At 45.7% G+C, this 21,998-nt stretch overlaps 1 protein-coding gene across 3 annotated transcripts in view; it reads right to left on the bottom strand.

Moving 5' to 3' along the window:
• The window catches only part of SRC (SRC proto-oncogene, non-receptor tyrosine kinase), a 257,634-nt gene that overhangs the window by 43,721 nt on the left and 191,915 nt on the right, over positions 1–21,998 (bottom strand). For 2 of the 3 annotated variants that reach the window (XR_015297608.1, XM_086932231.1), the window contains exons 4-6: positions 17,473–17,572; positions 9,327–9,425; positions 4,601–4,704 (exon numbers count right to left, since the gene is read on the bottom strand). Coding sequence is in view for 2 of the 3 variants with exons in the window: in XM_086932231.1 (XP_086788357.1) it covers positions 4,601–4,704; positions 9,327–9,425; positions 17,473–17,572 (303 nt within the window). In the remaining variant the exon portion in view is untranslated. Of the gene's footprint in view, positions 1–4,600; positions 4,705–9,326; positions 9,426–12,207; positions 12,226–17,472; positions 17,573–21,998 lie in introns of all 3 variants that reach the window. The other variant, XM_086932230.1, reaches the window with a different exon arrangement.

The raw sequence follows: 21,998 nt of genomic DNA, 5'->3' as shown, positions 1-21,998 counted from the left end.
CGACTATAGGCACAGGTCAGTTGCCACCTGTGGTGTTACAAGAAGAACGAGCCTGGAAGAACACACTCTTATACTAGTGAGATCACAGAGAGGGGTGAGGCTAGCAAGCTTGATTACATGTTTGCCATCAGTAATTCCTCTTGCCCTGCTGCTATACCTATTTGAGAAACAGTCACCTCCACTTACTTTGCCCCAAGTGGGCAAAAGAGGTTGTGTGTTAACTCACATAGCGTTGACCACCACAGTGAGTGGCATAAGGGTCACCCGTGTTTCCCTTAAAGTTGTTTGGTGTTCCTGAAAGTGCCTCTTGTGTTGTCCCTCTACGAGGCAACTGCACACTCTCTTGTTATTGCTTTGTAGGCTTACTGCGATAAGGTCAGCTGTAGACAGCAGATGGGCGCTTAAGGTTGCACCCTCCATTACTGTCATCCAATAATGGCTTACTTAGGATCTACCTTGTCACATCAGTGTTAAAAGAATTATACTTACCAGACATACTGCCTCAAAGTAACTTTCAAAGATGATGCCGCGGGAACCGTACGGCCCATCCTCCTCCCCAACACCAGAGACGTTCTACGCAGCAGCAGGACAAGGTGCGGGTTAGAACCTTCCATTTCCATGCTGTCCTGGCACACTCAAATTACTTAAATATTTCACTATACTAATTCACCACTAATCCTTGTGGGTTCTGGAATAGTGTGCTACTTGCCAAAAAAAGTGCTTCAACACCCCATTTGGGGTAACAAGCGCCATATAAACGCAAACCTTTTTCCCCTCTTCGATCCCTCCGCTATCCTTCTCACTCCAAATAACTGACTAATATCCACCACTCAAATTACTTTCATATTTCACTATACTAATTCACCACTAATCCTTTATGGGTTCCGGAGTAGCGGGCTACTTGACAAAAAAAGTGCTTCAACACCCCATCAGGGGTAACATGTGCTATATAAATGCAAACCTTTTTCCCTTTTCTATCCCTCCGCATAACGGACTAACCTATCCACCACTCAAATTATCTTCATATGCGACTATACTAAATCAACACTAATCCTTCTTGGGTTCCGGAGTAGCGTACTACTAGACAAAAAAAGTGCTTCAACACCCCATCAGGGATAACAAGCGCTATATAAATGCAAACAATGTTTTTCTCTTCTATCCTTCCGCTATCCTTCTGAATCCAAATAACTGACTAACCTATCCACCACTAAAATTACCTTCATATTTCACTATACTAATTCAACACTAATCCTTCTTGGGTTCCAGAGTAGCGTGCTACTCCCCAAAAAGCGCTTTGACGTCTAGTCAGTGGTAACAAGCACTATATAAGTGCAAACCTTTTTCCATTTTCTATCCCTCAGCATAATGGACTAACCTATTCACCACTCAAATTAACTTCAGATTTGACTATACTAATTCAACACTAATCCTTCTTGGGTTCCGGAGTAGCGTGCTACTGTACAAAAAAAGCGCTTTAACACCCCAGCAGGGGTAACAAGCGCTATATAAATGCAAACAATTTTTTCCTCTTCTATCCCTCCGCTATCCTTCTGAATCCAAATAACTGACTAACCTGTCCACCACTCAAATTACCTTCATATTTCACTATACTAATGCAACACTAATCCTTCTTGGGTTCCGGAGTAGCGTGCTACTCCCCAAAAAGCGATTTGACGCCTCGTCAGGGGTTGTAAGCGCTATATAAATGCAATTACAATTCAATATATGCAGTGCTAGGTTAGCAATATATTTTAGCACACATACCAATATTAAACTGGGAATTAGGGTGTTTTTTAGCTCGCTCATCTGTGGCACAGTACGTAATATGTCAATCACAGCTGCGCGCGCGCCTGTGGCACAATTTTCTTCCCATCATGAAAACCTTCCTCAAAACCCTTTTCATGCACAGCACAAAAAAAAAGAGTTGCAGAGGACAGATCTCTCCGAAGTGACAGGGAGGCTTTTGTTGTGGAGCAGCGCGCAGCGCCGGCAGCAAGCACTTCCGCTACTGCCCTCTCCGCCATGAATCCCTTTGGTGCCCATCACAGAAGCACGAGGACCCCCTGGCACTATCGGAAGCGGAGGACAGCCCAGCTCCCGTTGCCATGGGTTACCCAGCCCTGTGACCCAGTTTCTCCGCATCTTCCCAGCAGCGCGAAGCTGCAGTTGGCTGTGCTGCTGAAACCACACTATGAAACTGCACCCAGCGCCCACTGCGGCTGCTCAGGAAGTGAAGACAGGTGCATCATGAGACAAGACTGGGAAGGATCATACTGACAAGCACATTTCGGATTCAAAACTTGTGTGTCACACTAACAAGTGCACGTGTGCCGTTGTCACAAATATATTAGGCACGATGCCTTTCAAAGGATAGTTGGAAGAAGAATGTCAAATGTTCTCTTGCTTGTTTAGAAGCTGCCCCTGAGGAGTTGGGGTGACTTCGAAATGCAATGCAGCTGTAGGGTTTGTTCACGTTTAAAGTTTCTGCAGGGGCATGATTATCATTAGAAATTAAATACAATCGTCTGTTTTCATTTTTAATATGGCCCTTCAATCTTAGTTTAGTTTAAAATGTGTTCTAAAGCTGCCTATGACCCCTGACTGATAATTAAAGTGCTTTCTACTTATAATTACTGGTGTAAGTACAGAGAAGGGGAAAAACGTCAGCTTTGGGTGAATTTACTAATTTTTGCATAGACAGATCTTAAAATGGTGGCTATGCCGGTATAAAAAAAATCCCAGGTGGCAATCATGTGCGCAGGTGGGCGTGGGGTGAAGTCGCAAAAGTGCTCATAACATTCCCTACTTGCGGCTGAAACAAAATGTGTGTGGAAAGCCGACAAAAGTGTACAAAGCGTAATGCTACTTGTTTTTGTGTAGCAAACATTCGCCAGCTACTTTCATCTTAGTACTTAGTTACAGAACTTGTCTGTGGGAGTGGGTTTGCCCATGAGGTGCAGGCTCTGTGGGGTGGTGGACGTGGACATGCCTGGCAGGCGTGGTGCGGATTCAGTATCGGGTTTTCCCCAAGGATGGAAGCTACAGATGGTCTTGCACGCTGCCGTTCAAGCCCCTGCATAGTTAGTATGTGAGGGCCGTCTCTGCGGGATGTACCACAATGCCAGTGCAGGACTCCCCTTCTCTGCCACTGGAATCAGGAAGAACTGAATCGTGTTCTATGCAAAGGCCTTGTTGCATGCAGGTCTCCAGGGGCGGCCGTAGGCATGTGCAAGCTGTGCACCTGCACAGGGCCACCAAACCCCAGGGTCCACCACGCCAATATGTATCCTTAATATAATAATCCTCTGAGGATGGATGCATATTTGCGTGGCGGCCCCTGGCAGGGATTTGGCAGGCTCCGGCTCTGTTCCACTTCCAGACACCCTGACCCCCCCCCCCCCCCCTCACTGGCCTCCGTGCTATGCCCGGCCCGGAACCCCTCTTCCGGGGCCCCTACCTACGCTCCCTGCACAGGGCCACCATGAGCCTAGAGCCGCCCCTGAGGTCTCAAGGGCATCTCTACAGCCCCTGGAGCCAGTGAGTATTCTATATAACTCACAGTAGGTGTGTCAGAAAGGTGAAGAGGAATGTAGGTGATTATATTGTTTCTGCTATGAAAAGGAGGAGTTAGGACACAGAGAAAAGTACACAAGTACCACCTTACTTTGAGAAATTAGTCCTGTATACGAGATAAAGTCAACCTTCTTGGAGCACAGAGACCGTATTCACCCCAAAGTGAATGGAGGGTATTCCGTCATCTAGGGGTCTATAGACTGGCAGGTAGAGCAAGAAACTGCTCGTGAGCATGTAGCAGGGATAGCTCTGGGAGTGACAGACAGCCAGTCCCAGGGTCTAAGGGGTCCCTTTTGCTGTGAGCATGGCAATGACACCCACCCATATATCTCAGGGTCTGACATTTAGCATCTTTCAGTGTCAGATGGAGGGTGGTCTAGGGTAAATTCATGAGTCCCAGTGAGGACTACAGGGTACTGTGGACTGAGGTGTGTCTGTGAGAAACACTAACCTCCCGCTACAGGACAATGGAAGCGTTGAATTGAAAAAGATGGAGTCTGCATCATGCCAGTGCGGGAAAAGTGAGCGCAAGCAAGGATTACTGATCTGAAGCCTATTTTGTGCCACTGATCTCAATATTTCTGAAGAGACATTGTCCGTTTAGAAGTATAGCATCCCTGCTAGGAACAGATGGTTCTGTTTAAAATGGCTGCATTATTACCACGTACTGAAACTATACTCTGAAAACATTTCAAGGCAGATAGTACACCATTGGCCTGGGCTGTCAGTATAAGAAACATTACCAACACTGCTCAGTGTGGGACAAAACATTCCTGGTGTAAAGAATGATGATATCACGGTGCCACGGATAAAGAGATGCGGGTGAATGAAAAAAAATACTTGACCAGCCCATCTTTCACATGTGCCCTTTCCAGCCTTAAAGAGAGCAGCATTTAGACGTTGCACATGGAGACTGACCATGTAGCATATTTTATTATTTATTTGTTTATTTGAAGAGTTGTATATAGCGCTGGCTTTGGCACTTTACTTCTCGAATGACGAGGGACTGGAAGACAATTCTGCTCACCTTTTGTCGTTTCACTTTCCCGAACAAGGAAGGTTCCTCGAATATTCTCCTGATTCAATAGTAATCTCTCAGACTCGCGCCGAGTGATCTTTCCAAAGTACCACCTGAAAAGTCAATGATAACAGTCAAACGAATAACACGTTTGCAGAATCAGCAGGTGGCAGAGCTGAGAAGACTCTTCAAAATTTTCTAGATCATTATCCAGATCACCTAACTTTGAACTAAGAAACAGCCACACCATGCATATTAGGAATACCAAAACGTCCTAAGAAAACAAGATCACGTCATGTCACCAAGCAATGCTGTACAGCATCCTTTTACAAAACACACAACACCACAGCACTTTGTCACACAACCTCCACCAAGTTAGAACATTAAAGTGATTGCTCTTACTTGAGGAACAAAAAACGGTCATGCATTTTAGGCACCGAAACATAAAACATGGAGCATACATCATCCAACTTATGCTCTTCTACAACTTATGAGAAACAAAATAAACGCCATGCAATCCATGTGGTCCAAGATCTTTCTGCGAAACAGGAAATTATGTCACCCATCCACACCATGCAGTCCTTCATCTTCATGTGAAACAGGAAACAAAATCCAAGTCATGCAGTACAACAAATCCCTGTAAAACAGAAATGGAATCCAAAGCGTGCAACCCTACAACTACCTGAGATAGGAAATTACATCAGTCACCTAAATCATGTTTTCCTACACCTTCCTGTGAAACAGGAAATTAAATCAATGATCAACGTCATACAGTCCTATGTCTTCATATGACATAGGATATAACATGCATATCACTGTCCCGCCCCTTCCTGTAATACAGGAACAACATCAAAATCATGCATATCCAGACCACCTGAAACAAAACAAAAATGTCATTGTAAATCCACTCCGTCCTGTAAACGGTGCTAAGCAGCAATGTATGTCCAAACCATGCTTCCCAACAATGCTCAGCAAAATAGAAAAATTCTTCAACCAATGCATGCAGTCCTACAATTCTCTGGGAAAACTGGAATCTGTTCCGTACACATCCATACTGCTCAGAGGTCCTGTGAAACAGGACACACACACAAAAAAATATATATATCTAACCAAATGTTGCCCTAAAGAGGAAATAATATAAAAAAACATAACTGCAAGCCTCTTCAAGCAGGCCGAACCACGCAATTACTAAATTATAAAGTGAAAATTTGCAACTCTGACAGGTCCAACGTTTTCGGGGAGTCCGAAAGGGACATCACCACACCAGTGTTGTCCCAGCTGTGAATCAAGAAACGTTATAGACTAAATTCTACTTCAATTATATTTACTAAAATAAATGAAGTGACAGAAAATGGGAGGGGTATCAATCTAATTATGGCATTACGGAAACGTGGCTGTCCGATTCTTCCTCTCCCGATTTGGCCAATGCCGTTCCTTCTGCCTATAACATTTATAGGAAAGATAGGTCATCCGGTAGAGGTGGTGGAGTGGCTATTATAGTTAATAAGAATATTGTATGCCATACGTTCTCAGTAGATAATATACAGGGCTGCGAAGCATTAGGCTTTACTCTCCAGCTCTCATCTTCCCAGGCCTGTACTGGTATCCTGGTCTACAGATCACCAGGATCGGTGGGGCTGTTTTTGGAAGAACTACAGGCAGCCCTATCAATACCATGCCTTAGGTCTAATCATTGCATTTTATTAGGTGACTTAAATATCCATATGGATAATAGTTCGGATCCGGACACTCTAAAACTGCTAGATATTACTTCCGTGTTTGGCCTATCTCCTTATGTGGCAGGACCGTCTCATAATAAAGGCCATACGCTTGACCAGATTTTTTCTACCATTCCTATCTGTGTCGACCCTCCCATGCCAGTTTTGTGGTCAGATCATTTTCTCATCACTTTCTCCATCTCTGCCATGGCTCCATCACGGTCCCAACCAGCAGAGTCGCTAAAGCATCTCTCTAAATCTTTCCATCTTCTTACTAGAGAGATGCTATCAAATGTTCTAACTAGCTTCCCGTGTCCTACCTCTAACAATATAGAGGAGTACATCGATCTTTTCCATAATTGGTTCACAGACCGTCTAGAGAGCTTGGTTCCAGCCAAAAAACATACTTCGGTAGACAAGAGAACATCTGCTCCTTGGTTTACCCCTCACCTAAAAAAAAGCACGACAAGATCTTAAGAAAGCAGAAAGAGCATGGAGGCGTTCCTATGATCTTTCTGAGAGGTTAAATTTTAAGACGCAGACTCGAGCCTACCATAAATTAATTTGGGAAGGTAAAAAATCCTATCTGGAATCCAGAATCAATGAAGCGGAGCATTCTAGCAAGGAAATTTTTAGGGTGGTTAAAGACTTCACCTCTCCCGCTGCTTATACTCCGACCCATGTTCACTCCGAAACTTGGTTGAAGGAATTAGCTGTCTATTTTGTACAGAAAATTACCTCTATTCAATCTTCCCTCCAGGCCACTTTCCAGCAGCATACGACAAGTCTGGGGTGTCCCTTGCCAGAGCATGGCCCCTTTCTGTCCAATTTTCCCCCATTAGACCTAGAGAGTTCTCTTGCTATTCTGACAAGTCTCAAATCCGGATCTCCACAGGATCCTTGCCCTGCCAAGTGTTTAGCAACTATGGCACCGGTGCTTAATGACTTGATAAATCCCATCTTGAATCTGTCACTCTCTTCCGGGGTAGTTCCCAAAGCTTGGAAGAGTGCCATGATCTTACCACTTATAAAAAAAACGGCGCTCGACCCTGCAGTTCATGCAAACTACAGACCCATCTCCTTACTCCCTGCCCTGGCGAAAGTGACTGAAAGGTTTGCTCACAGATCTATTTCCAATTTTATCGAAGAAAGGGGTCTGTTGCATGGTACTCAATCCGGCTTCCGTGCAAATTTCAGCACGGAGACCGCGCTCCTTGAAGTCACAGATGCCATCAGGGAGGAGTTGGATGCTGGTAAAAAAGTGGTACTGATTATGCTGGATCTGTCGGCGGCGTTCGACACCGTTCCCCACGCACTTCTTCTCTCCAGACTCTGGGACTTTGGTTTGCGGGGAACGGTGTGGAACTGGCTTAAGTCTTTCTTAGCCGACCGCCGACAGACAATCTGGGCGCCGCCTTTCTCTGCTGAAATGTCACCACTTGAAGTGGGGGTCCCTCAAGGTTCCATCTTAAGCCCCCTCCTGTTTAACATCTTTATGGCCCCCCTGGCGGTGACAGCGGAGTCTTTTGGCGCCCGGATTGTCAGCTATGCTGATGACACCCAGCTCCTCTTTGTAAGTAACAGGGATGGTCAGTTTGATGGTGTCCAGGTCAACGGATGTTTGAGTGCTATTTTTGAGTGGTTTGGACGCCATGGGCTGAAGTGCAACGCCGACAAGTCGGAGTTGCTCTTCCTTGGCTGTACATCTGAACCTGATTGGAAAACCTGGTGGCCGAAAGACATGTCTCCTCCCACTAGCTCGTCTGTGAAAGCCAAAAATCTGGGAGTGGTGATTGACAACAAGCTATCTTTCGGACCACATATTTCATCTCTCACTGGGAAATGTTTCGGCATCCTGCGGATGCTTCGCAAATTTCTCCCCCTAGTCTCTATCCAGCACAGAAAAATTATTGTCCAGGCACTGATCTGTTCCAGGCTGGATTATGCAAACATTCTGTTTCTGGGACTTCCTAAATATCTGGTCAGGCGTCTGCAAATCGCCCAGAATTCTGCAGCCCGAGCCATTTTTGGCCTTCCAAGGAAAGCCAGAGCCACGGATCTTCTCGCCACATTGCATTGGCTCCCAGTTGCAAAAAGGATTTTATTTAAAACATTGACCACGACTTTCAAGGCCTTGCATGGCATAGGCCCCAAATATATCTCCAAAAGACTGTCTTGGTATACCCCTCTCAGATCTCTTAGATCCTCGTCCTTATCAAAAATGAGTGTTCCCACTATCAAACGGGCAAGAGTAGGAGGACGGTCTTTTCGGCACTTAGCCCCTCATGCCTGGAATGATCTTCCAATCTCTTTAAGACAGACTTCCAGTCTTCTGTCTTTCCGCAAGGCCCTTAAGACTTGGCTCTTCCCGTAATCTTTTGATGCTGTTTTTATGTTTGTATGCCTTTTTGGTGTTATGTTTTTTTCCCCATCTTCGGTTGGGAGTCTTCGTTAAAGCGCCGGGATACTCCAGTGGAGTGGCCGTGCGCTATAGAAGTGTACAAATAACATAACATAACATAACATTTCATGAAGTTTCTGAGGAACAGATCTGCGCTCTCCGACAAATCACTTCCTGACAGATGAATAATTTTGCCTCAAGGGTTGAGCTTTTAGATTGCAGAGTTGGTTAAAGGACCAGTTTATACTTGCCTCTGTCTGAATACAATCAGATTTTAAAAGAACACTGTGCAACTTTTCTGTCATTGGAATGCACTATAGAAATTGTACTTGTTTTGGAGGTGGGGTTGAGGCGGGAAGGCTAAGCCGAAGGGAGTGATTTCGTTGTTTTTTTTTTAAGTCACAAATGATTGGGGCTTATATCTTTCCGTTTCAAAGCTTGCAAGCTAATCAAGGTCCAGTGTCTTGGGCTCACATGCACCACATACTAAGGAGAGACATTCAATTAACATAAAATCACAGCTGAAGGCAGCTAGAAAATGAAAATCTTCCTTTTCGAAAGGTCTGGACATCCCAACGCTAAATTTCTCTTAAGCCAGGACTAACAAGGTACTTACTCTTCCGCTTGTATTGAGTCGGAGGGGGCAACGTAGTTGCTTGGTATGTACCCAGTCTGTCCAGATGTCAATGAGCGGGCCAACCACCAATCACCTTCCCTGTAACAGAAAACAAAAAAATTAGCACAATGAGAAAAGTTCTAGCACATTCAGTATGTTAACCTTTCAAAATGTCTGTGCGCTTCATCAGGGACTAAGACATGGGAAAAATAGACCCTTTGACCTTCCCAGAGTTCACTGCAGCGTCAACTCTAGCTCACAACGTAAAAAAAAAGCATTGGCAAAGCCAAAAGGTGCGGCATTGGCATCCAGCCTTTTGGTACTGACAAAGGTTTTTGAAAGCTTATTGTTTGAAGGGATTTTGGGCCCACTTACTAATAATAATAAGTTGGGTAGAAGCAAAAATATTTTTGGGCCTCACAAATCGCAAATTGCCTAGAAGTCTCTGGCACTTAAATGATCTACTTTGTGTGTTTTTGTACTCTTTGTGAAAGGGCTGAATGTTATCACCGACACTGAAGTTAGTCAGTGGCTGATGTGGGCAGATCCATTGTCCATGCTGTACACTGTAGTGGGTGGGAAAAAAAGTGAATGACAGAATAACAGATCAATGAATGGAGAGGGCTGACGGAAAGCCCCTTTAAGAACATTAAACATGTCATTTTATTAAAATCAAAGCTCTTGGCTAACTCCAGACCTAACAATTAATGTGAAAGGACAAGAGTCAAGTGACACTTCAGTGGGTAACTCAATCTAGAAATAACCTTTGAATACTCAACATAATCCATGCTAGGTGTTCCTGATGGCCCAGGTAGAGGCACCAAGATACATAATTTGAAGATCACTAGAATGAAAGGGAGTGGGAGGCCACACTAGGAGCAGTAATGCGGATAGGCATTCAAACTTCGCACCAAACAAGGAAACGTCTCCCACATACTATGCATTAGGCAACACTTATTATTTGAAAGCCACTGTGACGCGTTGGCCGAAACTCGCAATTTCAGTCCCACGTGTGACCTTTTATGAACTTTTATGAACCTCTACCAATGTAGCAATTTGGTAGGTACTGTAAAGTATAACAATTAACCGGGTGTTATAGAGAAATTTTGTAAGAGTCTCCATTATTACAAGCTAGCATGATTTGAGCAAAGCCCCTGGTGAAGGAGTTAGAGTATGCTGAATTCTGTGGGGATGCAGTGGAGGTTTATTTATTTGGGGGGGGGGGTTGGAGTGGGGATTACTTGCACGAACTCCCACAATTCCTGCACGAATGGAATGCATTTACCTTGCAGAATTCCGTGCAGTATTTGCAAATCAAACAGAAGGATAATGCTATGCTTAGGTAAGGGACAAATTCCAGCCAAGAAATCAAGATAGACACCTCCGAAGCGAGTGTTAAAATATTTTAAGGCGGCGAGGTTACGGCTGGGTTAGGAATGAGATTTAAGGGGCAGAAAGTCGAATTCAAGGTGCTGGAAAATCAGGCATGGTAAAGACATTATACCTTAGTCCACTGCCCCGAACCACCCAGTGTCCAAGCCTGAAAAGAGCATCTGGGATTCATACATTAGATAAGTGGTTCCCAAACTGTTTAGAACCACAACCCCATTTTTTAGAAAGAGAAACGTTTGAGCCCCACCGTGCATCAAAGGACACGAGGCAGGTGATATTTTAATGTAACTAATGCATCGGATGGTAGCGCACTGTCGTTTACAGATAGCACATTTTATATTTAAAAGGCCACTAAAATTGCACAGACACAAAGTTTTATAAGTTAATATACTGCACACAAATGGTGTGGAGATTGGGTTTCAGTGTACATTTATCATTTGTGCATCCCCAAGTAAAGGGTCTTGATTTGTCTTGATCCCATTAAACTTTTTCTACCATCACACTTTCGAATTACAAAAAAATATGCTTCATTTTTGCTTTCCTAACTGCTAAATTTGTACAGTGTATTTACATTTTGTTATGTGTTACAAAGAATGACATCCTAGTCTTTCCTTTCACACACCTGTACTCCAGGAAGATGGCCACATAATTCACTTGACTATTCTGTCTTCTGTCTGCGACTGCAAAGTGATAGGAGTTTGTAAACACCAATCACCATGTTAAAAAAGAAACAATTTGCCAGAAGACATAGCTTAGCATTTGACCTTTGCCTTTGAAGAGCAGCAAATGTGACAAGATGAATACACAACTTAAAGGCATCTTTATTCATTGTTTGGACTTTCGTGACCCACCAGAAAACAGCCCATGACCTTCCAATAAGTCGCAACCCATGGTTTGGTAAATACTTCAGAGGCATGGGTAGGAAAGGCAAGATGTCAATAATTATTCATTTTGGGCCTGAAATCAACCATAACCCATGCACCACAGGGTAGACGAGAGTAGGACTCACTGGACCTTCTCTGTTCCTAAGGCTCCTACTTTGTGCAGATAACAGAAAAAGGGAGCACAGAGAGGGGTTTGCCCTGGATCGCACAACTGGTAAAACCACGATTAAAACACAACTCGTCTCATGGGTGCTAGATGGACTACCACAACCTCAAATACATGGAACATAAAACAGCTGTGGAGGAACCAGCTTAAATCACTGGGCCCTTGATGAAATCCAATTCTTGGAGGGGGTTCCAGTGAAGGGGTTTCTCCACCAGCTTTGTAAACACCCACTTTTCTGCAGTAGCGTAGCAAGGATGCCATAAGCCATGGGACCAGCATGGAAAATGCCCCCTTTGACTACTGTTGGAGGTAGTAAAATCAGTAATTAGCTAGGTTCAGTAGATTCCTGGGGATTTAGGCCCCGGTGCCACTGCACCCACTAACCCAATGCTTTTATTTAAGGCAACAAGAACCATTAAAACAGCAAGAAGATACAAACCTGACATCCACCTTTCTCCTAAATGAAGGCCAGCAGCAGCAGAGGAGGGAGAGAAGAGGAAAGCAGGCAGAGAAAGAGAGAGAGCTTGTGTTAGCGAAGGAGGCCAGTACAGCTGGAAGCAATAATTAGTGAGTAGTCCAGACACACACAAATCCGGTAATTCACAGGTGTTCACTTGAGGTTGCATAATTCACGGGTGCGATGCCAGACCCTGGAATTAAAGGCCTCTTTTTCACGCCGAGAGCAGGGCAGTGATTACTAAGGGCGGGGGGAGGATGGACATGCTAGAAGCCATATCGGCGACAGCAACGGTGTGGCTTTTCAATAGTATACCCACCTCGCGCCCTTTTGAGGCCTTCGCCACATTCAGATTTTCCAACTGGGGCAGTAAGCGGGCCTTACCTCAGCTTTAAGACTGTATTAACTTATGACAGTCAATTTTTTGATTTTCAGTTGTGTTATTTCAAGCATTCTTTGATAAACTTTGGGACTAGTTCAGAGGAGGTGGACAACGACGACTTGGAACAACCACAGTGCATTTAAAGAGCACAATGTGTGTATCGGTCTATTCTGGACGGCCCATGCAAGTGTGCTCATCCTACAGTAGCCTTCACTCCTCTATTTGATAAACTGTGAACTGGAGGTGCCCTCAAACAGCGCAATCAGGGTCAGGTAGTCAAGAACATTTTGGTGACTGGTTTGGCTTCCTAAGTGGACAGGCTTGCCTCAAGAATTAAGATTAATGGCCGGTCCCAATAATGAGCGACAGTAGGTCAGAAACTAACTAGGTAATGCAGAATGTACCTGCACAAAAAAGAAGTAAAAATACCCTTCAAAAAAACAGGAAATAGAAAATATAACAAGCACTGGTAAAGGCAACCGTTTTGATATTTGTATGTTACGCTATTGGCTTTACCAGAGCTCTTTTGAATACCGGGGAGCAAGAAGGGACAAAAGCATCAGAACATTTATGTTCTAGTACAAAGGTTTTTTTGCATCAATTTTCAGATTATTTTGATAGCCCTTCTTCCCTAGAGCTTCACACTGCTGACCGACTTAATGTAATAAATATTGTGAACATCTTGGAACCGTAAACCAATATTGTGGGTGGATTACCATTCCAAGATGGCTGCTGTGTTTTTAATAACTCAGAGGGGGTGTTTAAGTGGGTAAACTGCAGACAAAAGTCCGTTTCTGCCCATTGGTTTCTTAGGCACAAGCAAGCTAGAAGCAACACCTGCTGGGATCATCTCTTATCCCGGTCAAGAAAAAACAGAGGGCACTCTGTATTCCTAAGGAACTAGGGTAATAAAGCAAGAAAGTAGAACAATGTTCTATTGGGAATAATATAAATATATGCAATACATTCGCGGTGATTAACCAAATCAAAATTTGCTATGACAACAAATATGAAATTTTGAATTATTCATAGCATTGCATGAATAAGCTGACAATTTCAGAGCTTGAGAAAAGCGGCTACAAGTAATAATGCAGTGAAAGTGACAATGTAAAAAAATTTGTGAAAAAACATGCAGTGCGCATAGCCAAAGATGAAAAAATTCTCAAACAACTGGACATAAATTAGAGGGTAAACAACACTATCAAGAAATAACTGAAACAGTTTCAGAAGGTCAAGACACTTAATGCAACTGTGGAATTAAAGTCACAAGGGAACAGACGATCAAGGTCTTAGATTTTACATGCAGTTCCAGGATGTTGGACTCATACACGCCAGTGTTTGAGATGGATATTCAAGAGACCCTTGGTGTTTATATATTGGTAAGCCATTGGTTGTCTGTTCCCTTGTGACTTTAATTGCCGCTTGTGCCCTGTTGCGTCAGGTTTCTACATTTTCTGTCTGGAGAAAGACCCTGTTAAGTAACCTTTTGGGGTAAAAACTTCGACTTGTACATCTCAACCACACTTGCATTAAGTGCCTGTACCTTGTGAAACGGTTTCAGTCTCTAATTTCTGGAGAAGGTAGTTTACCCTCTAATTTATGCTCAGGTGGTCGAGAAATCTTTCTTCTTTTGCTATGTGCACTGGGTGTTTTTTCACATATTCTTTCACCTTGTCACCTTCACTGCACTGTCGCTTGTAGCACCTTCTCACACTCTAGAATGGTCACCTTATTCTTGCAACGCTATGAATAATTTAATCCAAATTTTAAATTAGTTGTTGTCCTAGCAGGTTTTGATTTGGTTAATCCCTGCAAATGTATTGAATGTGTTTAAATGATTCCCATTGGAACATTGTTCTACTTTCTGGCCATCTCTTATCCAGAGCTGAGCTGGCAAACTTCACAATTTCAGTCATGCTTTACAATACCCGGTATCCAAACATCCTGGTATGAGCAGCCTCCCTGTCTATTCAACTAGTAACTGCACAGCACTCCCAACCGTAAACTGCTTTGGGGTTTATACAGAAAGCCAAAGCCGATTTTCATTGCATTTTGGCGAATTTTGACCAGTTGGCGGCCCGTGCAGGTAATCGCTTACCTTCCGCTCGCCGCATCGCCGACTCGGCGATGCTGAGAGCGCAAGGTAAGTGTTTTTATTTATTTTACATTCCCTATCCCGTTATTTGTTACTCCCCCGCCAACACCCCTGTCCCGCCTCACCGCTGCATGGGTCGCCACTGATTTTGGCTAGTGAATATCTGGACCGCATTCCAGTGGGAAACACTCTAATCCTTGTGCACTAGAACATTGCTCCCTGGCTTTCAGTTCTACTAGGGAGCTTCTGAACTGAAAGGCACCAAGACCTTCTCAACAACAGCTGCAATAAATGAAATTGAACAGGAATGCCTTTCTTCATATGAATTTCATCCCTTTTGCCGATTGTATATTATATTTAATCATTTTCATCCAGCACAATAGATTGAACAACCTACCATGCTAGGATGACAGGTGGCCATCAAAATAAATACCCTGTGCAGCAGTGCTGCATGATGTGCAGTTCCTGGTCCAGGGTAGGGCTGACAGCTCCCTAAGCATCCAGTGGAGCTTTAAAGGTATCTTGAAGAGTAATGAGCCCTGACGAAAAAGACCAATGCTAGGCAGAGTACAAGAGGAGACTTTTGAACCACATTATAAATTGCACCACAGTTCATTGCATCCATCAGCTTTCTGGACCATATCCAGATTTCTGGAATTTGGCTGCACGGTCGGAGGAGCGAGGGGATCCCAACCTAAGATTAGACCACCCAGTAAGAGAAATGAATTTAAGCAACAGGGAGTCTCTTGACAAGTATTACTTTGACAGACTAGCATAAGAACGAAGAGAACAGGTTCTCCAAACACATGCAGGAAAAGTAACACCTCAACCTCTGTTTCACCTCAAATCTTGGGTGCTTCCAGTATGAATAACAAAAGTAAACATGTTTTAAAAAAGTCGTCCCATCAGTTGCAGGCTTGCTATGTGCAAGGCCTTGAAGGCACACCCAGTTTTGACTTCCGGCAGCAAATAACTGCATATGTATGAATTGAGTCAGAGCAAAGAGCACAACCAACGCCTGAACAATATCGCCCAGGTTAGAAGGCGCACACCACCCCTGAACATTACAAATATATACTTAAGCCATAGTCGAGGGTAACCAAATAGTTTGCTTCACCATATAGCAGCATCAGTTGGAGAGGAGGGGTCAGGGCACACAAAAGGTGTTAAGTTCAGAAAGTCAAAGAAATCTAAAAAAAAACAATGCCCATTTCCTTCCTGCACTCTTAAACTGGATTCTCGTGAGTTCTCGGAATACCGGACGTGTTTGTCATGAACTCTCCCATATCTCTGCCAACTGGGCCCTGCCTTATTGTGAGGCAACTCTGCATCAGGAGTTCCAACCGTGCATAAGGCGGCACGGCACAGCACCTTCGTAGAGGTGTTTTTAAAATGTAGCAAGCCTCTGAAGACAATCACTAGTGTCAAACGCCTAATTTACGCACATACGCTGGGTCACAAAAAGAAAACCTTGTCATTCAATTAAATTTAGCCTGGCTGACATTCCTGTTGCAGCATTCCTTTATTCCCCCCCATACTCCTAGGTGAAATAAAAAACCTGAAATTCCCAAATATTACCCAACACGGATGGCGGTTGTTGCTAGGCTTTGCATCAAACGGTCCATGAGTGGTGACATGATTTTAGACATCTTGGCACACTATTCCCCAACTGCCCTCTTTTGCAAGTTTTATCCATTACCTTAGCAGCAGACTACCACATGGCAAGTGAGCAGCAGAACATCTAGGAAGCAGAGCACAGCGAAGAGAAGCAAAACATAGCCACATAACAGAACACACTTTTCTTATCGATATGCACCATGGAAGCAAACATGCAAGTCACCCTTGGAAACATCACAATCCTTCCATGAACCAGGCAATAGATCTGATGTAACAGTGTCAGCAATGTCCCCACCCCTGAGGTCACGTGATTTGGGAATTCATTTCTCAGCTAGTTATTTTTTGAGCCCACGCCCACTTTGCATAAAATCTGGAACAAATTAAATTTCCAACTGAAAAACAGCAGTGTTCATTTTGAACAGAATTATGTCCTGCCCTGAACGTGAGAATTAGATTGTTTTTTTAGCTTTGGTTGAGTCAACTCTCTTTCTCAAAAGTTATATTTGTTGTGACTGTCCACTCCCAAACACCCGCTACCATGCTATGGTGAGGATCTACACTTGTCATTTGTGAATGCATCTCAAAGCATGCCCTGTACAACCCACTGATGTTCCAATGCTAAAATCCTCTACGATCTCACGCGGAGTATTTAATCTACACCTACGACTCGATCAAATAAGGAAATGTATGGAATCTAAACAACCACTGTTAATATTGCCACCACAGTGCCCAGCCCAGTTTATGATGCCATCCACACCACCCTAGGTTCGCCCATTAGTCCAGGACCCTGCATTTCAGTAATTGCCCAATCTCCTTCAACTCCATTATCAATAATTTGCACATCTCAAGACAACACCATGCATCCCCACCAACCACCTACAACTCACCCAGGAATTTCAATAGCAGAGCCCTGTATGTCTGACCAATGCTCCGATAGCAGTTCCAGTACTACAACCCAACACAGTTCCGAATATTATCCCTTCAGGTGGTTAGCTAGTCCAGTGTCCGGATACTGCACAGCTCTCCTGGGTTCAAAGTCCCTCAGTATTTTTCTTAACTACCCACCCCAAGTCCTGTGACAGCATCCAACAGTAGTGTGGAAGTTCCAATGGTAAACCCTCCTCCAGACTGACACTTTACCGTCATTACTTACGTGTTGTTCACCACCTGCAGGCGCTCCCCTTTCCGGAAGGATAGGTCCGACTCCGTCCTGGATTCATAGTCGTATAGTGCCACAAAGGTGGTGACTCCGCCTGTAATGACACACAAATACATTATTGGGAGTTACTATGGCCGGTTGAGAAACTATACCGCACAAATTGCAATGTCAATAGTAATTGTCACCGCCATTAGTAAAAATTGTGATGATTCAACGGCCAAAATTATACAGTCCCCTTTAGCCTTTCCCCTAGGCTTAGATGCAGCTCAACATTACCTATACACACATATATATATATCCATTTAATGGCCAGTCCAGCCGTGGAGAGTGCACCACTGTATCACAGGTAAGTTGGGAGAAAGAAAGCCAGTTGTAATGATGGTTTTGTGGCGAACTGCAATAAGAGACAGTGAGTGGTAAGTTCACTTGGGCGAGTTATGAATATAATTAAGTCTTGACACAGCAAACACACGGAGGGTGAAATTTGTGGTTTGTCACAGGACTGCAATACCCATCATGCTCTGTTACCTACTTGGGGAAGAATTGTACTTCATGAGCGTAACTGGGAAGTCTGGATTGCTTCCAGACCTTGGCCAGTGAACAAGGGTGAGGAAGCCCGAAACGCGTTTGGCCTCAAGCTTCCGGTGTGAGATAGATAGATATAGATATAGATATATATCCTTTCCCCTTGGGAGTTTAGGAGTGTGCATTTGCAAACAGTTGTTTCAAAACCCTTTGTCCCATCTGAGTCTCCTTACTGTCGTGAATGTCCACACAGTAATGTGTTGTGAAAGTCAGCCCAATGGTCCATGTGGCTGCCAGGCAAATGCCATTTAAGGATATGTTACCCAGAAAGGAAAGTGTTAGTCCCTTCTTTCTTGTCGGGTGCGCCATGGACTTTCCTCCTAATGATCCTTTGATTACTAGAGAGCATTTGCTTGCTAATGCAAGGCAGATACAAAAAAGCTTATTTTTTATTTATTTAGATGATTTATAAAAGCGCCTGAAGCACAAGTTACTACTTGTGTAACGATATATCTGTAAGAGACATTAGTTAGTGATAGATTCCTTACCTTCGAATATCCCCAGGCGTCAGACTGGATCCGGAAACTTTTGCGTAGCAGTACCCCTGCGTGTCGGTAGGCGTCGTCTGCAGCTCCGCGTCAGTCGTCGGCGTCGTGGGCGCCATGATGACGCCGGAGTACTTAGACGCCGCCTCCGCGTGCTGACGTCAGTTCTTAGACACAGCTTTTCCGCGCCAGAAACGCAGAGCTATGCTAAAAACCAACACTGGTGCCTTGAAACTAGGGCCCTGAAAGGGGATGACCTTAACCCTAGATATTGGTTCGCAGAAAGGGGAGGATGGGTGAGTCGGTAAGGAATCTATCACTAACTAATGTCTCTTACAGATATATCGTTACACAAGTAGTAACTTGTGCATCTGAAAGAGACACGTTAGTGATAGATTCCTTACCTTAGAATAGATACCCCGGCAATACCAACCCCAGTGGTGGGTCTGCGAACCAATAATCACACCAGAAAGTCCTGGAGGATGGAACGGCCAACGAAGCCATCCCTCCGGACTTGGCTGTCCAGGCAATAGTGTCTTGAAAACGTGTGCAGCGAGGCCCACGTAGCTGCCTGGCAAAAGTCCTGCAAGGGCACTCCTCGGCCCAAGGCAGTTGTAGTCGCTGTGGCTCGAGGAATGAGCCCTCAGCCCAACAGGGGGTTCCTTCTTAGCCAAGGAGTAACACGCCTGGATACACAAGATGATCCACCGCGAGATGGTCCTCTTGTGCACCGCTTTCCCCTTCTTAGCGCCCACGTAACCAACAAAGAGTTGGTCATCCACACGGAAATGGCGTGTGCGATCCAGATAGAACGAGAGCGCATGTTTTGGGTCCAGACGCTGAAGCCTCTCTTCCTCTCTCGAGGGATGCGGAGGCGGAAGGAAGGTGGGCAAGGTGATGGATTGCCCGATGTGAAAGGCTGTGACTACCTTGGGTAGGAAAGAGGGCCATGTCCGCAACACAACCTTGTCCGGATGGACTGAAAGGAAAGGAGGTTTACAGAATAGAGCCTGGAGCTCACTCACTCTCCTGGCAGGGGTGATGGCTACCAGGAAGGCTGTCTTCAACGTAAGAAGGCGGAGAGGACCGTTGTGAAGTGGCTCAAAGGGAGCGCACATCAGAAAGGTAAGAACCAGGTTCAAGTCCCACTGAGGTAGCACAAAGGGAACAGGAGGGAACGTATGTGTGATGCCTTTCAAGAATCGATTAACAATAAGAGACTTGAACAAAAGTTTATCAGGCAGCCTCAAAAAGGCTGAAAGAGCAGAAAGGTAGCCCTTGATAGTGCCCAGAGCAGAGCCCTGCTGGGCAAGAGAAAGAAGGAAGAGAAGAACCTCAGAAAGAGGGGCAGAAAGAGGATCCACAGCCTTTACTGTGCACTATGCCACAAATCTGTTCCACCTGCAGGCGTATACCGACTTTGTGGAGGGACGCCTGGCTGCCAGAATGATGTTACAGACTTTAGGAGGCAAGTCAAATGGCCTCAACTGTCGCCGCTCAATCTCCAAGCATGGAGGTGGAGACTGGACCGGTTCGGGTGGAGGACCGTCCCCTGCTGCTGCGACAGAAGGTCCTCCTGAAGAGGCAGATGAACCGGGGGGATCGACTGACATACTGAGTAGCTCGGGATACCAGTACCTTCATGCCCAGTCCGGAGCCACAAGGATGACTTGTGCCCGGTCACGCCTGATCTTCTTCAGCACTCTGGGCAGAAGTGGTATAGGCGGAAAGGCGTACAACAGACCGCAACTCCACTTGCAACGAAAAGCGTCTCCGAGCGAGTGCTGCCTTGGAGATTCCAACGCGCAGAACTGATGACATTGCGCATTCCCTTCGGTGGCGAATAGATCTAACCAAGGCTCTCCCCACTGCAGAAAGAGACCTTGCGCCACGTCCGAGTTCAGACGCCATTTGTGATCCATCCAGCCACCGGAGGCTGAGTTCGTCCGCCCTGGCGTTCAGAGAACCTGCCAGGTGTTGAACCTTCAGGGTCACGCCATGATGTTCCAGCCATTGCCAGAGGCGCAGAGCCTCCTGGCAGAGGGTCCACGACCCCACCCCGCCCGGTTTGTTGCAGTACCACATGGAGGTGGTGTTGTCCGTGAACACCTGCACTACACTCCCCCGGACAGAGGGGAGGAATGCCTTCAGTGCTAGACTAATCGCCCACAACTCCAAAAAGGTTGATATGGAGCCGGGACTCCGCCGGAGACCAGAGGCCTCTGATATCCGCCTCTCTCATGTGGCCTCCCCAGCCCTGGAGGGACGAGTCAGTCACAACTACGTGCTCCGGTTGGGGAAGGGAGAGGAATCTGCCGCTGACCCAATCGCGGTCCGAGAGCCACCACTGCAGCTGTCTCGCAGTGCCCTCCGAGATCAGGACCTGGTCGGACAGGTTGCCCTGATGCTGGGCCCACTGAAACTTCAGGTCCCACTGCAGAGCCCGCATCCGCCAACGGGCGTGATGCACCAGAAGGATGCAGGAAGCCATCAGCCCCAGAAGCCGCAGCGTCAACCTGACCGAAACTCGGGATAAAGACTGGAAGATTGGAATCAGAGCCTGTATATCCCGAACCCGCTGTTCGGGTGGATAAACCCAAAACAGCGCCGAGTCGAGAACCGCTCCGATGAAAAGGAGCTTCTGAGAGGGGCACAGGTGTGACTTCGGCACATTGATGGAGAACCCCAGCTGGTGCAAGAGGTCTGCCGACGTCTGAAGGTGGCTGATGACTGTCTGGGGCGAGCCGGCCTTCAACAACCAGTCGTCGAGGTAGGGGAAGACTGAAACCCCTAACCTGCGCAGATGAGCTGTGACCACCGCCATCACTTTCGTGAACACCCGTGGGGCGCTGGTAAGGCCGAAGGGGAGCACAGTAAACTGAAAGTGCTCGTGGCCTACCGTGAACCGCAGGTAGCGCCGGTGGGCCGGCAGAACGGGGATGTGGAAATAGGCGTCCTGCAAGTCCAACACTACTATCCAGTCTCCTGGGTCCAGGGCAGCTAAGACCTGTGCCAGAGTCAGCATTTTGAACTTCTCCTTCCGGAGGAAGCCCTTGACGTTCTGTAGGTCCAGATAGGGCGTAGGCCCCCTTTGCCCTTCTTGGGTACCAGAAAGTAGTGGGAGTAGCAACCACGTCCTACTTCTGTCCTACCTCTAGAGGGAGACGACATGTTACTTTGCTAAAACGCGGTTGATTTTAAAAGGAGCCTCAGCACCACAAAATGGATGCTTCTGCCACAGACACGGGTCTGACCTCCTGCTGCTGACCGAAAATCAGCCAAGGAGGCCTGGACAAAGGGTTTCCTGTCACAGGGAGGTGTCACACCACCCCAGACAGGAGATAGTGGATTGTAGCAGGGAGGTTTGAAAGAAACCAGACACTGCCTGGGGAGCACAAGGCTTCCCCTTGCATAATCCTGTCAAACCGGTTCTGGGGCACACCAGCCCCA

The sequence above is a fragment of the Lissotriton vulgaris genome, chromosome 7 (genome assembly GCF_964263255.1).
Source record: "Lissotriton vulgaris chromosome 7, aLisVul1.2, whole genome shotgun sequence".
In the NCBI taxonomy this organism is placed as follows: domain Eukaryota; kingdom Metazoa; phylum Chordata; class Amphibia; order Caudata; family Salamandridae; genus Lissotriton; species Lissotriton vulgaris.
Note: the sequence above shows the minus strand (reverse complement) of the source record. Positions and strands in the feature narration are given on the sequence as shown.